This window comes from Amblyraja radiata, chromosome 20 (genome assembly GCF_010909765.2).
Source record: "Amblyraja radiata isolate CabotCenter1 chromosome 20, sAmbRad1.1.pri, whole genome shotgun sequence".
NCBI classification, from domain to species: Eukaryota; Metazoa; Chordata; class Chondrichthyes; order Rajiformes; family Rajidae; genus Amblyraja; species Amblyraja radiata.
Genome location: NC_045975.1, coordinates 27,584,696 through 27,602,346, shown reverse-complemented (window position 1 = coordinate 27,602,346; position 17,651 = coordinate 27,584,696). Strand labels below are relative to the sequence as shown.

The 17,651-nt window shown below is 42.1% G+C and overlaps 1 protein-coding gene across 1 annotated transcript in view; it reads right to left on the bottom strand.

Annotated features, from left to right (window-relative positions):
* The window catches only part of LOC116984781 (kielin/chordin-like protein), a 242,197-nt gene that overhangs the window by 105,534 nt on the left and 119,012 nt on the right, over positions 1–17,651 (bottom strand). The window contains exons 12-16 of the mRNA XM_033039151.1: positions 12,562–12,687; positions 11,394–11,519; positions 7,800–7,916; positions 6,909–7,034; positions 5,448–5,525 (exon numbers count right to left, since the gene is read on the bottom strand). Coding sequence (XP_032895042.1) covers positions 5,448–5,525; positions 6,909–7,034; positions 7,800–7,916; positions 11,394–11,519; positions 12,562–12,687 — 573 coding nt within the window. The remainder of the gene's footprint in view (positions 1–5,447; positions 5,526–6,908; positions 7,035–7,799; positions 7,917–11,393; positions 11,520–12,561; positions 12,688–17,651) is intronic.

Below are 17,651 nucleotides of genomic sequence, written 5' to 3'. Positions count from 1 at the left end.
CAGAAGGCAGATAGATCTCCAGGGCCAGATGATCTGCATCCCAGAGTACTCAAGGAGGTGGTTCTAGAAATTGTGGATGCATTGGTGAACAATTTCCAATGTTCTCCCGACTCTGGATCAGTTCCTGTGGACTGGAGGGTACTCCACTTTTTAAGAAAGGAGTGAGAGATGAAACGGGGAATTATAGACCAGTTAAACTTACATCGGTAGTGGGGAAGATGCTGGAGTCGATTATTAAAGATGTTATAGCAGCGCATTTGGAAAACGATGATGGGATCAGTCAAAGTCAGCATGTATTTGTTAAGGGGAAATCATGCTTGACTAACCTTTTGGAATTTTTTGAGGATGTAACAAGTAGAATGGATAAAGGACAGCCAGTGGATGTGGTGCATCTGGACTTTCAAAAAGTCTTTGACAAGATCCCACACAAGGGATTAGTGTGCAAAATTAGAGCACATGGTATTGGGGGTATTGACAGGAAGCAAAGAGTAGGAATTAACGGGTCTTTTTCAGAATGGCAGGCAGTGACTAGTGCGGTGCCGCAAGGCTCGGTGCTGGGACCCCAGTTGTTTACAATATATATTAACGATTTAGACAAGGGAATTAAATGTAACATCTCTAAGTTTGCGGATGACATAAAGCTGGGTGGCAGTGTGCACTGCGAGGAGGATGCTATGAGACTGCAGGGTGACTTGGATAGGTTGGATGAGTGGACAGAAGCATGGCAGATGCAGTATAATGTAGATAAATGTGAAGTTATCCACTTTGGTGGCAAGAACAGGAAGGCAGATTATTATCTGAATGGTGTCAGATTGGAAAAGGGGAGGCGCAACGAGAACTGGGTGTGCTTGTACATCAGTCACTGAAAGTAAGCATGCAGGTACAGCTGGCAGTGAAGAAAGCCAATGCCATGTTGGCCTTCATTGAGAGAGGATTTGAGTTTAGGGGCAAGGAGGTCCTACTGCAGTTGTACGGGGCCCTGGTGAGAGCGCACCAGGAGTATTGTGTGCAATTTTAGTCTCCTAATTTGAGGAAGGACATTATTGCTATTGAGGGAGTACAGTGTAGGTTCACCAGGTTAATTCCCGGGATGGCGGGACTGACGTATGATGAAAGAATTGGGCAACTGGGCTTCTATTCGCTGGATGAGAGGATATCTTACAGAAACATATAGAATTAGACAGGGTAGATGCAGGAAAAATGTTTCCAATGTTGGGGGAGTCCAGAACCAGGGGTCGCAGTTTAAGAATAAGGGGTAAGCCATATAGCACTGAGATGAGGAAACACAATTTCACCCAGAGAGTTGTGAATCTGTGCAATTCTCTGCCACAGAAGGCAGTGGAGACCAGTTCACTGGATGTTTTCAAGAGAGAGTTAGATTTTGCTCTTAGGGCTAAGGGAATCAGGGGATATGGGGAAAAAGCCGGAATGGGTACTGATTTTGGACGATCAGCCATGATCATATTGCATGGCGGTGCTGGCTCGAGGGGCCTAATGGCCTACTCCTGCACCTATTTCTATGTTTCTATCACTTTACAAAGAGACAGGAATATCTAGGCAGAATAAATATAGTGCAAGGTAACCCGCCTCTTTGTTAAAAGTACCTTTCGTTCTGAATTCCTTAGTATTATTAGACAACTTTCTGGTGCAGAATTAAAGGTGGCAAATTATATCTCAAAGTGAGCATATAGGGACAGGAATGATAGGCATCCTTAGGTGCCAATGTCAAGGCCAATTTTCAGATACACAACTTCAATTTTTTTCACAAAATGATATGGTTCAAGAAATTCGCAAAATATCGACAAATATGATTTGGAAATAAATGGATTAAACAAAATAAGATGCAGTTAAGAAAAAAACGCTGCAATAAGTCTCTTGACAAAACAGGAAATTATTGATAAGAGTGCTTGAACCACTGAATAATCAACAATGCGTGCTCAGAAGGGAAAAGAGGAATTCAAAATTAACACAGTTTTAGCATTCACATACAGTGACCTCCAGAATGTTTGGGACAAAGACCCATCATTTATTTATTTGCGTCTGTACTCCACAATTTCCATTGGGTGGCGCCACCGCAGTAGCTGCCTCGCCAGCAGCTGTTAGTCCTTTCACCCTTTTTGTTATTTTTCAGTGTGTCTAAATGTATGTTTTAAATGTTTCTTATTATGTCTTATGTGGGGGGTGGTGGGGGGAAATAGGGGAAAACCGTTTTTCACTCACTTACCTGGACGGAGATGCTCCTTTTCTCCTTGTCGCATCTTCGCCCCCTCCCTCGCGGCCTACCAACTGGATTAACGCGGCCTATCCTACCGGAGGCTGGCAAGAGCTTCAGCAGCAGCGCAGCACTGAATTATCATCGCGAAGCGGGGCGATGCCTTGCCGGGGATCGCCTGTATTAGAGCTCCGGAGTGTTGGGCCTGCTGTGGTCTGCGGAGCTTCTAGCCACGGGCACGGCACTGACTTTAACATCGCGGAGGCCTGTGATCTTTTGCTGGGGATCGCCAGTATTGGAGCTCCGTCCAGCTTGTCCTGTGGACTCGGATGCCGCGGTCTCCGGTAAGAAGCAGCCAATTCAGAAAGTCCAAGCCGCGAGTGTGTTCCGAACAGTTCCGACGCCGGAGTTTCGATCATCCCAGCGAGAGGGCCTGTTCATCGGGCCATCCGTAGCCTCAACTGCGGAGGTTCAAAGGACCCGACCATGGGTGAACAAAGAGGAAAATGACTGAACTTTATTGCCTTCCATCACAGTGTGAAACGTTGATTCCGCTGTGGTGGATATTTATGTTAAACTCTATCGTATATTGTGTTCTTTTTATTTGTATGGCTGTATGGTGACTCAAATTTCACTGTACCAATTGGTGCATGTGACAATAAATGTCAACTTGAACTTGAACTTGAGATTTGGAAAGTAAAAAATGTGGTTGAAGTGCACATTGTGAGATTTTAATAAAGGCCATTTTTATACATTTTGGTTTCGCCATGTAGAGATTACAGCAGTGTTTATACATAGTTCCCCCATTTCAGGGCACCATAAATGTTTCGGACACAGCAAAGTAATGTAAATGAAAGTAGTCATGTTTAGTATTTTGTTGCATATCCTTTGCATGCAATGATTGCTTGAAGTCTGCAATTCATGGACATCACCAGTTGCTGGGTGTCATTTCTGGTGTTGCTCTGCCAGGCCTGTATTGCAGCCATCTTTGACTCTGACATCGGGGGGGGAGAGTGCAGTGGAGAGAGAAGTTTTTTTGGCCTTCCATCACAGCAATGTGATGGATGTTTATGTAAATTATGTTGTGTCTTGGATCTATTTGTTTGTAATGTATGGCTGCAGAAACGGCATTTCGTTTGGACCTCAAGGGGTCCAAATGACAATAAATTGAATTGTATTGTATTGTATTGTATCTTTAGCATATGCGTGTTTTGGGGGCTTGTCCCCTTCAGTTTTTACTTCAGCATATAAAAGGCATGCTGAATTGGGTTCAGATCGGGTGATTGACTTGGCCACTCAAGAAGTGACCAGCTTTTAGCTTTGAAAAACTCCTTTGTTGCTTTAGCAGTATGTTTGTGATCATTGTCTTGCTGTACCGCCGGCCAATGAGTTTTGATCCATTTGTTTGAACTTGACAGATAGGATGTGTCTATACACTTCAGAATTCCTTATACTACCATCAGCAGTTGTATCATCAATGAAGATAAGTGAGCCAGTACCTTCAGCAGCCATACATGCCCAGGCCATAACACCCCCACCACCGCCTTTCACAGATGAGGTGGTATGCTTTGGATCTTGGGCAGTTCCTTCTCTCCTCCATACTCTGCTCTTGCCATCATTGATATAAGTTAATCTTCGTCTCATCTGTCCACAAGACCTTTTTTCCAGAACTGTGGTTGCTCTTTTAAGTGCTTCTTGGCAAACTAACCTGACCATCCTATTTTTGCCGATTACCAGTGGTTTGCATCCTGCAGTGTAGCCTCTGTATTTCTGTTCATGAAGTCTTCTGCAGACAGTGGTCATTGACAAATCCACACCCGACTCCTGAAGAGTGTTTCTGATCTGCCGGACAAGTGTTAGGGGATTTTTCTTTATTATAGAGAGAATTCGTCTGTCATCAGCTGTGGGTGTCTTCCTTGGCCTGCCAGTCTCTTTGCGATTAGTAAGCTCACCAGTGCTCTCTTTCTTCTCAATGATGTTCCAAACATTTTATTTTGGTAAGCTTAATATTTGGCTGATGTCGAACAGTTTTATTCTTGTTTCTCAGTCTCATAATGGCTTCTTTGACTTTCATTGGCACAACTTTGGTCCTCATGTTGATAAACAGCAGTAAAAGTTTCCAAAGGTGATGGAAAAACTGGAGGAAAGACCAGGTGCTGAAGGCTCTCTTATACCTGCATGATGGAGGCATTTAAACACACCTGAGCAATTACAAACACCTGTGAAGCCATGTGTCCCAAATATTATAGTGCCCTGAAATGGGAGGACTATGTATAAACATAGCTTAAAATGTTCAAAATGATATAAATGTCCAGGATGCGCTGTCATATTTCTGACATATCTCAGTGCTTAGCGAGACTAAACATTAAAGTGCTGACATCATGAAAATGTCAAAGTATGTAAGAGTTGTCATTCCCAGTTGGAACAGGCCAATGTGCTTTAAAGGAGGCACAATAATAGACCAAGGGTCAACAGCTACATCCTTGCACACTTCATATTTCAAAAAGGGTGAAAGGACTAACAGCTGCTGGCGAGGCAGCTACTGCGGTGGCGCCACCCAATCACCCGATCTGAACCCAATTCAGCATGCCTTTTATATGCTGAAGTAAAAACTGAAGGGGACAATCTCAACTACATAACCAACATATAAAGGTGGATGAACCGCACTTCATTCACAACTGAATTTTACATCTTACAAAAAGATGAATAGAATACAGAAGTCACCTGTGTGTGCTTCCTGACAGTGACTGATGGTGCTATGTAAAGAGCTGAAGACCCAAACAATATAAACAAAATCATGTGGGAAATATAGTCTTACAAACTTCCTATTCAAAAGTATTCACCAGGAATTATCTGTCGACTTATTAAAGTGAAAACAATTTTCAGAATGGTTACAGCTTGCCATTAAACCTCCGCACAGGGGCAGAAAAAAATTGTAGAATAAACTGTTTGAACTGAAGTCTATTGTTTTCTTGAAAACGATTGTCTGATCACAACATGGCAATGAGTAATATATGTGATTATAAGTGACATAAGAGTTCATAACATTGCAACCCAGACATAATGCAACGGGACAGTATGTTGGAGCTTTCCAAAGCGCACCTAACCTTAATACTTGACAAAAACTGAGTAAAGCTTGGTTAGGGAGCAAAATAAACTGATTAATGGTTAGACAATAACAACCAGTTCATAATTTATACCTGAAAACCAGCATCAAAGAGCCTGCAATCCTCACCTGTACAGTCAACTCCATTAGGTAGGAGGCTAAATCCAGTGGGACATTCACTTTGACAAGATTGGCAGACACGGTCAGCTGTAAATGAAACCGAGTATCAGTAGATTAGTATACAAAATAAGACCTTTACATGCATTATGTGATAAACATTCCTACAGCTTATCTCATTAAGCACTGGCAGGCCAGGTGCAGAACAGGTAGAACCAATCTATCTTGATCATTGATTCAATTTTGTGACTCAGAAATCCCACAAACATTGTAGGTTCAATTGGGAATTGGAGAACATCAAGTATTACCCCAGTATAAAAAAAAGTGAAAGACAAAAACACTCGGGTGTAATAAAGTGTAATGAAAAAATATATGACTGCTGTTGCTGCCGTTGTGAGGATCACAAAAGCAATACGAAACAATTCAGACCTGGGAAACAAATTCAAATATCCACTGGAATTCTTCAAAGCAGCAAGTAAATAGAACAAGACTTTATTTAAATAATTATTACATGAGAGATGCCCAGTGGACAGAATTTAGTGTTGTTTCCAGAAGATACTAAAAGCTTTCCCAAGCAAAACTTTTTTTTTTTAAAGGGGCTAATAGCAATTGGACTAAGGCAAAGCAGATGGGATTGCAAATGTAGCAGAGCCTCAGAATGTAATGCCAAATGGAACAGGAAACAGAAAACATATGTGCATAATGAAGCTATATCCATTAGAAGAAATGGAAATGGAAGAAACTTGGTGAAATTATTGACATCTCTAAGCCTGCAATTATAAGATATAGATCATGCAGAAGGGCGTCTCATTATTTTTTAACCACAAGTCAAAATTGACAGCTTTACTTGGAACACTATATTTGGGGATTGTGTAGAGTTTTGGCCTTTACCTTCAAAATACATTGAAGTGTTGGAGAAAGTACACAGAAATACAACAAAGATAATTAGGTTTACAAGAGCTGAGAAGCAACTCCTAAAACGAAACATTTTCACTGCAGAAGAAGAGTGGCCAAGTTGTTAGCATTCTAAAAGCAGTGCATAGTATAGATTCAAGACTGTTACTTAAAACAGAAAGATATTAGGGTAAAAAAATGAACTAAAATTAAAACTATAGCGAAAAACTAAAACATACAATAGAGAAAATACCTCACCCTCAAAGCAGGATAAATGCTAAAAGTTAATTGAACATTATTCTACAAAATCAATTAAAGTGTTGGTTAAGTGTTATAAGAGAAAAACAGGAGAAAACCGTGGCCAGCAGTGTTTTGGAAGACCATAAAAAGCTGAAAAATTATCAGATATACCATAATTATTTGAGAGCTGTAGATTCACAAATATATTCTGATGATTATGGAATCAAGATGCATTCAGATATCAATTTACGTCAACTACTTTTCACCAATTCTATTTAATGGGAATCTTAAAGAGTACAAACTTACTGCAAGAATTGCAATAACAAGGGAATGACTTACGGATGCAGGAATGTCTGTTAAAGTGGAGCCGATAACCTGGGTGACAGGTGCAGTAGTAACTACCAGCTGTGTTGACACAGTTGTGAACACAATGGCCATTTCCAGAGGCAGCGCATTCATTGTTATCTTGAAACCAAGAAGATCATTTTATTTACATTGATGTCTTAAAATGAATACAAGTCATACTCTTGAATGTGCTTAGGTAACTCTCATAATTGGAAGTTACAATGTGATGTGATATTGTGCACACACTGCTGCTCAGCAGAGCTGTGGAATGATTTTTATATACATCTCAGAGGCGCGTTTAATTTGGGGTTCTCGGATTTCATTTTATCGTTGTAGTCAACACTTGCTTTGCAAGTTATTGTATTTAAATTTTTTCTTTGCTCACTCTCATTTTGCCTATTTTCCAGCATATTTTGCTTTTAAGTGTATTTTCTCAACGCATCTCCCAGCGAGTTTCCTTCTAGACCTTCAGACTTCCTCCCTTTCATCTGCATCATTTTATAATTTCTATTGGATAAGGGCCAGACGGCAATTGTCAGCACGTTACAGAATGCTGCCAGGTATAATCATGGTCACCTCAGCCATCACACGGCAAAATACAGTCCTTGATACAGTAAATCAGAAATAGCAAAGCCTGCCATAACATTTGTAGTTATGCCTTCATATTGCCATCTATTAAACATTCATTTAATTTTTTTCCTGCTCTTAGGAGAACAATCTCCACATAACGCAAGGGTTCCAATCATCACCTCTTTCCACTAAATCTTCTCTCTGACATACTAAGCTTTCTCTAGTTCAGAAGTTCAGTTGCAGAATATAACCAACCAACAAGAACTCAATCAACACCCCACCCCCTGCAACCTGTGCAAGCAAAAGGAAACAGACCTTGACAATTGTGGCCGTTAGTGTGCAGAGTATATCCACGTGGGCATAAGCACTGGAAGCTGCCCAGAGTATTCGCACAGTGGTGGGAGCAATTACTCTTCTCACATTCATTCACATCTGTCAATAAAAAGACAGTCAAGGCTGTTAATGGGTGTGTTATTAACTTCATAATGCTCCAAAACATAACATCCGACCCACTTGACCTAACATTCACTCATCTATTGAGATAGCTCTCTCTTCAAATTAAACACTGCTCTGTATGTTTGAAGATATTTTCTGAATCATTTCATTCTCATGTGACTTTCACCATAAAAATAGTGAACCTTGAATTCTGGTATTTAACTGCCACTTTCAGAAATATTTCATGAAGATCATGATGATCTTACAAAGCATTGTCAAGTATTATGGCCTCGGGAATGTAAGGGGAATGTATAGAGTTAATGGCAAGACCATTAACAGTATCGATGTACAAGTCGATCTTGGGGTCCAAGTCCATAGCTTCCTGAAAGTGGCAACACAAGTAGCCAGAGTGATAAAGAAACCAAATGGAATGCTTGCCTTCATAAGTCGGAGGATTATGTATGAGTCATGATGCAGCTCTGTTGGACTTTGGATAGGCCGTGTTTAGAATATTGCATGCAGTTTTGGATGTGGAGGTTTTGTAGAAGGTGCAGAATAGGTTGACCAGAACGCTGCCTGGATTAGGTGGATATGAGATACAAGGAGAGGTTGTATAAACTTGGATAGACACAAAAAGCTGGAGTAACTCAGCAGGTCAGGCAGCAACTCTGGAAAGAAGGAATAGATGATATTTCAGGTTGTGACCCTTCTTCACACTGAGAGTCAAGGGAAAGGGAAACGAGAGATATAGACTGATATAGAGAAATATAGAACAAATGAGTGGGAGATATGCAAACAAGTTACAATGATCAAAGAAATGTTGAGCCCACAATAATCCATTGTTGGCTTGGGCTAGGTGATAACGAGTTAGACAATGAAACTCAACAGGACAACATTGAAACTAGCAAGGCGTCCTGGGTGGAGGACAGATGGAGAGAGAGGGGATGCAAGAGTTATTTGAAGTTAGAGAAATCAAATTCATACCACTGGGTTGTAAGCTGCCCAAGCGAAATATGAGGTGTTGTTCCTCCAATTTGCGTTTGGCCTCACTCGGACAATGGAGGCGGCCCAGGACAGAATGGTCAGCATGAGAATGAGAAGGGGAGTTAAAGTGTTTGGCAACCGGGAGATCACGTAAGCCAAGGCGGACTGAGCGAAGTTTTTCAGAAAAAAGATCGGCAAGTCTACGTTTGGTCTTGCCGATATACAAGAGTCTGCACCTAAAACGAAGGATACAGTAGATGTGGTTGGAGGAGGTGCAAGTGAACCACTGCCTAACTTGAAAGGACTATCGGGGTCCCTGGACAATCAAGGGAGGAGGTATAGAGACAGGTGTTGCATCTCCTGCGGTTGCAGGGGAGGGTTCCTGGGATTGGGGGGGGGGGGGTGGATAAGTTAACCAAGGAGTTGCGGAGGGAATGGTCTCTGCGGAAAGCAGAATGGGGTGGAAATTGGAAGATATGACTAGTGGTGGGATCCCGTTGGAGGTGGGAAAAATGTCAGAGGATTATGTTTGTCTGCGATGGCTGATGGGGTGAAAGGTGGAAATTTGGATTGTTTTCTCTGGAACACCAGAAGTTGAGGGGAGACCTGATAGAGAAATATAAAATTACGAGAGGCATAGTTAGGGTAGACAGTCAGAACCTATTTCCCCAGGGTAGAAATACTAAAGACTAGAGGACATAGCTTTAAGGTGAGAGGCGAAAAGTTTAAAGAAGATGTGCAGGGCTTGATTTATGAACAGAAGGTGGCAGGGGCCTGGAACATGATGCCAGGGATGGTGGTAGAGGCAGATATAATAGCGGCTTTGATAAGACTATTAGATACTGTGGGCACATAGATATGCAGGGAATGGAGGGATAGGGATCATGGGCAGGCTAGTGAAATTAGTTTATCTTGGCATCATGTTCTGCAGAGACCCTGAGGGCTGAAGGGTCTGTTCCCTATCTGTATATTTGATGTTCTTGATTCTGTGTTCACACAACTTCTCACAGATGCATGCATTAATTCCAAACACTCACAGCTGTCAAGCAAAGGCTAAGAAAAATGCAAAGGCTAAGAAAAATACAGAATGAAACATCTTTCAGAGTAACATGGGCTGGAAATATGTGACTTTACTGAAGCTGGTTTTCAGCACTATTCAATAATTTAAGTTGCTGGCACCGAAGTACTTGGTACAGGAGGCACAGAAGCCTTCCTGCACTAATTTATTTCAAGTTTGATTTTCAGGCCAAAACTATTACTTAAATTGAAATGAAAGTGCATTATGTTGTCAAAAGCAGTTTTCTTCATTTGAACTCACACTGGCTCGTTGACAATTTAACATAACAGCTGACTTCTGTTTGTTAAACTATGACCCAAATAGGCCACTATCAGGAGGCTCATACAATTTTACAAACATCAACTGTGCTCTCCACCTTAGTTCTCAGTTTTTGGAAGGTCAAAAACAGCCACACAAAAATGATGACCTTCACAGTGGGAGATTCTTAGGACGATATTATGGACTTGGAAGTATTTGCTGCCGATGATGAACCACATATTGGATTTGAGGCTCAGCTCCTGTGTCTATTGAGGTTCTACAAATTCAGACAAGCAGCATGAAATACAGATGCAATTAATGACAGCACAAATTTCCTGAACAGAAATCAAAAAGGAAATGTTAATTTACTGAATCAGACTTTAAAAAAATATGAATCCTATATCAGACATCAGGAAAACACACTGACAGATTTTGAGGGGGAAAATCAGCAAGGCAATATTGAGCATTTCTTGGTGTATCAAAATGTGTAATGGTGCACACAGCATTAGTAGCATGTTAATTTACATGTGTGAATGGTGATCTTTCCTGAAGATGATTTAGAAAGTGAATCACAAAGATGGCTTTGTCCGTCAGCTTAGCTGTTTGTACCTAATAAAAGGCAGAAAATGCTGAAAAAGGAAGCCAGCTTTATTTGAATCTGAAAATAAAGATAATTTAATATTCCAGCAACCCAATTATGAGGTGCTTTAGATGCTGACTGCCAAAGATCTTTCTATCACTTCTTGTGATTCAAATATAGTTTTGCCAGCCTAACTCCCACCAGATTAAACTGAGCCCGTCAGCCACTATTCTGGCATTGAGAATATAGGTTGAAAATTGCAGAGGAAAGACTTTGCTGCATGCACTTTGTCTCAGAAATAATGTGATGCACAATATTCAAATAATGCACAACAACACCTCAAGACTGGAGGCTGAGGAGGTAGTCATTTTTTAATTACTTTATGAATGAATGAATAAGTTTATTGGCCTAGTATTCACATACAAGGAATTTGCCTTGGTGCTCCGGCCGCAAGTGACAACATGACATAGTGACAGTTGGGAATGACACATAAAACATTAAACATTAATAACAAAATAAAACATTATCGATTATAAAATAGTATTGCAGCATTAATTTTGTGCCAAATAATTATAAAATAAGAAAAGCCACATACCTATACACATCTGTCCATCAGTGAACATCTCATAGCCAAGGGGGCAAGAACACTTGAAACTGCCTCTTGTATTAATGCATTTGTGCTCACAGAGTGCGTCTCCAAATGCTTCACACTCATCCATGTCTAAAATCAATGATAAGATACAATAAGCAACACCAAGCAATTGGTTGTCATTTTTTTGTATATGACAGTCTGCATTTAAGTAGTTTTTCAGATGCGACATAATTTGATGGCCACAACGTAACAAGACGTAATGACATTTTGTATTTTTGAAATAATCATATAATCATATAAACGTCAACATTTAATCATCCACAATAAGGTGTTCAGCCATCCCACCTCTTACCTGTCCGCATCATGTCCCCACCCACCCCACACATCATTTGTTTCTGACTTGGGCAACCCATGATTAAGAGCATACCCTACAATTCCGCCAATGGCATTTCAATATAAAAAGCCCATAAAAGGGCAGCTACTACCCTGGACTTGAAAAGAGCAGATTTGGGTAGGATATTTGCTTCACAACCCATCAAATTTAAAATCCTATTGGTAAAGAAATGGAACAAAATCTGCAGCATGTATTTTAATCAATTCCTGTCACCTTTAAAACATCCTTCTTTCCCTCCCTTGCTTCATGGAATTTTCAGCTTCAGCTAATAGTACAAAGCTTTAAGCAAAAATATCAAGTACATGTAATCCTTTGAGGAAAGTTGATACATTCAAGGAAAGAATTTTAGCAGTTACTATAAGCCGCAAGTTGATTCATTGTGTTTTGTTTATATTCAGAGTGTGGGTGTCAGCATGTGTGCCCATTCTGGATTGCCTATGACACGTCATGGTGAGCCACCTTCTTCAACTACTGTAATTTTTCTAATAACAATGCGATTTAAAATATTTAATGTTTTTAATTCTTTTCTTTCCCAATTAAGATTAGTTACATAACTACTTGCTTTGTATTTACCTTGTGAGATCTCTCTTGTTAATCTTGAATGTGCTTCTTTGTTTGACACAACTATCTGAATTTAAATGTTGGTGCCTGGCACAGTACGTTTAATGGACGGAGTTATTCTAACATATGTATTTAATTTAATTAAGCTGTGTGCATCTCAGCAGGGAATGAATAGCACCATATCTCTTCATTCTAAAGCCCTATCTTGCAACATACCTACACAAGAAAAGTCGTCAGCAGCGAGTGAATATCCATCCTCACAGGAACAAAGGAAACTTCCCACTGTATTGATGCATGCTTGTTGGCAAATCCTTCCACTATGATATGAGCATTCATCTCGGTCTGTAAAGATCACAATACCCAAATTAATTTAAACATTTCCGTTAAAGTTTCTGATAATCACAAAGAATGTCGCACAAGTAATTATAGCCATGTCTTACAATTACAATTTAGTTTATTGTCATTTGAACCACAAATGAAGTTCAAACGAAATTTGGTTTCTGCAGTCATACAGCAAAAAGAAACAATTAACAAGACACACAACTGACACAGTTCACACAAACATCCATCCCAGTGAATCTCCTCCTCACTGTGATGGAAGGCAAAGTATGGTCCCCCCCCTGCTCTCCATTCTTCTCCCGATGTCAAAGCTCTCGGCGGGCGATGGTAAGTCCCGCGGTCGTTAAGGCCCCGCTCCGGGTCGTTTTCAACCCCGCAATTCGGGAGGGAGAAGTTGCCATTGCAGGAGCTCCGAAAAGCAGTCTCCCACCAGGGACTCGCGAGCACCCGATGTAGCCGTCCACCGGGCCTGCGGCTGGAGCCTCCGAAGTCGGGTCGCAGCCGCACGCCAGCACAGCTCTCCATGCTTTGAAGCCGGCCAGCTCCATGATGGTAAGTCTGCAGGCTCCGTGACTGGAGCCCCCAGGTCATTCCGGTTGGAGGCCGCTCCACGGTGCTAGGCCCCAACGACAATGGAGACCTGACAGAGAAAAGGTCGGGTCCCCGTACAGGGAAGAGATTTAAAAGTTCCCCCGCCCCCCACATATACACAGTAAAAAATAATATATAAACCACTACAAACTATACACTCAATGGGACAAAAATAACAAAAATAGACAGATGGACTGCAGAGGCCGCTGCAAACGTCGGTCACGCCGCCTTTCTGATAATCACAAAAATTGTCGCACAAGTAATTATAGCCATGTCTTTATATTCCTCATGTATGAATGAGTGCAGCTGGGATAGTCAGGCCAATTTAATGGTGAATTGCATATCAAAGCACACAGCAGGAAATTTTATTTTATCAAGTAAGGTTGGGGTCATAAATTAAACATCAATTTTCAGTTAAGTTTCTCAACTTCTATGCAGATTATGCAGTATTCAATTCATCGAATAAATGAAATTAAACGGCCTGGGCCATTCCTTTTGCAATCTTTTTTCTGGTCGCTGCTGGGAGTAAGGTGTGCTGAGAATGGGGAACTGATGCAGAAGAGGAGATGGGGTCTGAAGCAGATCAACTATGATCATACTTAACGGAGGAGCAGGCTCAAGGGTCTGAGTGCTCCTAATCTGTAGGTTTTTCTTGTGTTCTGAAAGGCCTTGGCAGTAAATAGCCGAGCCAATAACAATCAATTCCCGTTATTTGGAGGGAGACCAACATCCTAGTGGACAGGTTTGCTAATGCTACACGGGAGGGTTTAAAATGGCAGGGGGGTGGGATTTTGTGCAGGACAGAGACACATGAGAGGCTAGAAGTTGGTATGGAGGGTGGTGTGGGCAAGGTTACTGGAGAGAATAGGCAGATGAAAGGCAGGGAGCAAGGAAGGTGGGTTGGTTTAAACTGCACGTATTGTAATGCAAGGGGCCTGACGGGCAAGGCAGATGAGCATAGGGCATGGATAGGTACGAGCGACTGGGACGTTGTCGTCATGACTGAAACCTGGTTAAGGGAGGGGCAGGACTGGCAGCTCAATGTTGCACTCTGTTGCACTGTTGTCTACTGTCCTGTGTTGTTGTTTTGTACATTTTCTATTTACTTTGTTGCACTTTAGTAAGGAAGGTTTTGCACCATGTGTATAGCGTAGTATATCTATATATGTAGCATGTTGTCCAATTGTGTTCTATGTAGCACCGAGGCTCTAGGGAAACGCTGTCTCTTTGCATTGTGTACTGTCTATACAGCTGTAATGACAATAAACCCTCTTGAATCTTGAATCAATGTTCCAGGGTACAGGAGATTCAGGAAAGACAGGGGTGAGGGAAAAAGAGGAGAGGGGGGTTGCATTGTTGGTTCAGCCATGATCATATTGAATGGCGGTGCAGATTCGAAGGGCCGAATGGCCTACTCCTGCACCTATTTTCTATGTTTCTATGTTAAGGAGGATGTCACGGCAGTGATCAGAGGTGACATTGCGGACGGTTCGTCTAGTGAGGTTATATGGTGGAACTGAGGAACAAAAAAAGGATGATCACTTTGTTGGGAGTGTAGGACAGACCCCAGAATAGTCAAAGGGAATTAGAAGAACAAATATGCCAGGAGATTGCAGACAGCTACAGATCAAATAAGGTTGTTGTAGAAGGGGATTTTAACTTTCCCAATATAGACTGGGAAAATCAGTGTGAAGGGTTTAGATGGGGTGCAATTCCTCAAAAGTGTTCAAGAGAGTTTTCTTACAGCAGTAAGTAGAGCCCCCCACACGAGAGAGAGCAACGCTGGATCTAGTATTGGGAAATTGGGAAGGGCAAGGTAATGAAGTGTTTGTTGAGGAGCCTTTTGGGACCAGTGGCCACTGTTCGATTAGGTTTAAGATAGATATGGATATGGACGGAGAGCATCCACATGTGAAAATGGTCAACTGGGGTAAGGCCAACTTTGAGGGAATGAGAGAAGGTCTCGCTCAAGTTGCAAGACACTCGCTCGCAGGTTATTTGAGGGAAAAGGAACATCGGCTAAGAGGGATGTTTTTAAAGGTGTACTGAAGAAAGCTCAGGATGTGTACATCCCCTTTAGAGTGAAGGACAAAGCAGGCAAACGTAAGAAAGCTTGGCTGACGAGGGAAATTGAGACGTTGGTCAAACACAAGAAGGATGCATGGGACAGGTATAGGTAGCTGGGACCAAGTGCACCCCTAGAGGAGTTTCGGGAGCTAATCAGCAAACTGAAAAAAGAGATCAGAAGGGCAAAAAGGGGCCAGGAGATAGCTCTGGCAGGGAGCATCAAGGACAATCCCCAAAAATTCTAATTTGTAAGGGGGAAAAGGGTAACTAGAGAGAGAGTGGGACCTCTCAGGAATCAAAGCGGTCACCTCTGTGTGGAGTCACAGAAGATGGGCAAGGCCTCAATATACAAATATCTCCTCTGTATTCACCGAGGAGAAAGGAGTAGGATGGAGGATGGAAGTGTCTTGGGAGAAGTCAGTGTTAAAGGACTGTCCCACTGTGGCGCCTAATCTGCGAGTTTAGAAGAGTTTGCCCTAGACTCAAACTCACAGCATGGTCGACACATGGTCCTATGAGGTCCTATGAGGTCACTGGAACTCTCCTTCATGCTCGAGGGAAGTTCCCGCATACTCGTGGCATCAGTTTGGTCAAGGAGAAATTTTCAGCAAGTTGAACATTTTTCCACGAGTAAAAATTGGTAGGCATGGTTCTTTTGAACTCGTAGTGCAGTGGAGTGGGGTTGTTAAGTAGTTATAGGCAGTTGAGAGCAGCCGTAGGCAATCTCCTTCGCTGACCGGGCATTTTAATTGGCTCATTGGAGTTTTCAGGACCAAGGAAAATGGACCGGTAATGTAAAATGCCCGCTAAACTTACGAGTCGTCCTTAAATACAGGAGAGGTGCCGGAAGACTGGAGGATGGCAAATGTTGTGCCTCTTTTCAAGAAGGGCTACAGGTAAAATGCTGGGAACTGTAGGCCGGTGAGCTTAACATTTGTAGTTGGTAACTCACTAGAGAGTATTGTGAGGGATAGGTTATACAAGCATTTGGATGGGCAAGGGCTGATTTGGGATAGTCAGCATGGTTTTGTAAGTGTGAGGTCTTGTCTCACAAATCTGATTAATATTTTTGAAGACGTGACCAAAAAGGACGATGAGGGCAGAGCTGCAGATGTTGTGTACATGGACTTCAGTAAGGCGTTCGCAAGGTTCCGCATGATAGGCTGCTCTGGAAGGTTAGATCGCATGGGATCCAAGGAGTGGATAGCAAATTGGCTCCATGGAAGGAAGCAGATGGTGATGGTGGAAGATTGCTTATCGGACTGGAGGCTTGTGACTAGTGGGGTGTCTCAGGGTTTGGTGCTGGGCCCGGTACTGTTTGTCATCTACATCAATGATTTGGATGAGAACAAACAGGGCAAGATTAGCAAGTTTGCTGATGATACAAAAGTGAGTGGTTTTGCGATAGTGAAAGATTACAGCAGGATCTGGAGCGATTGATCAGGTGGGTGGAAGAATGGTTGAAGGAATTTAATACAGAGAAGTGTGAGGTGTTGCATTTTGGGACATCGAACAAGGGCAGGATCTACACAGTAAATGGTAGGCCGCTGAGTAGTGTTGTGGAGCAGAGGGATCTAGGAGTACAGGTGTATGATTCCTTGAAGATCGCGTCACAGGTGGATAAGGTGGTCAAAGAGACTTTTGGCACTTTGGCCTTCATCGGTCAGAGTATTGAGTATAGAAGTTGGGAGGTCAGGTTGCAGTTTTATAAGACGTTGGTGAGACCGCATTTAGAATATTGTGTTCAGTTCTGGGCACCATGTTGTAGGAAAGATATTGTCAAGCTTGAAAGGGAAAGGATTTACGAGGATGTTGCTAGGACTAGAGGGTGTGAGCTATAGGGAGAGGTTGAGGTCTCAATTCCATGGAGCGCAGGAGGATGAGGGGGTTCTTATAGAGGTATACAAAATCATGAGAGGAATAGATCAGGTAGATGCACAGAGTCTCTTGCCCAGAGTGGAGGAATCGAGGACCAATGGACATAGGTTCAAGGTGAAGGGGAAAGGATTTAATAGGAATCCGAGGGGTAACTTTTTCACACAAAGGGTGGTGGATGTATGGAACAAGCTGTCAGAGGAGGTAGTTGAGGCTAGGACTATCCCATTGTTTAAGAAACAGTTAGACAGGCCCATGGATAGGACAGGTTTGGAGGGAAATGGACCAAGAGCAGGCAAGTGGGACTAACGTAGCTGGAACATTGTTAGCCGGTGTGGGCTCGTGAAAGTTCTAATTTGCAGTTCCATGTTCATCCATGCAAATTTATAGACAAAGTAAAAAGGAATATCTTTATGATAAACTTACAATTGTAC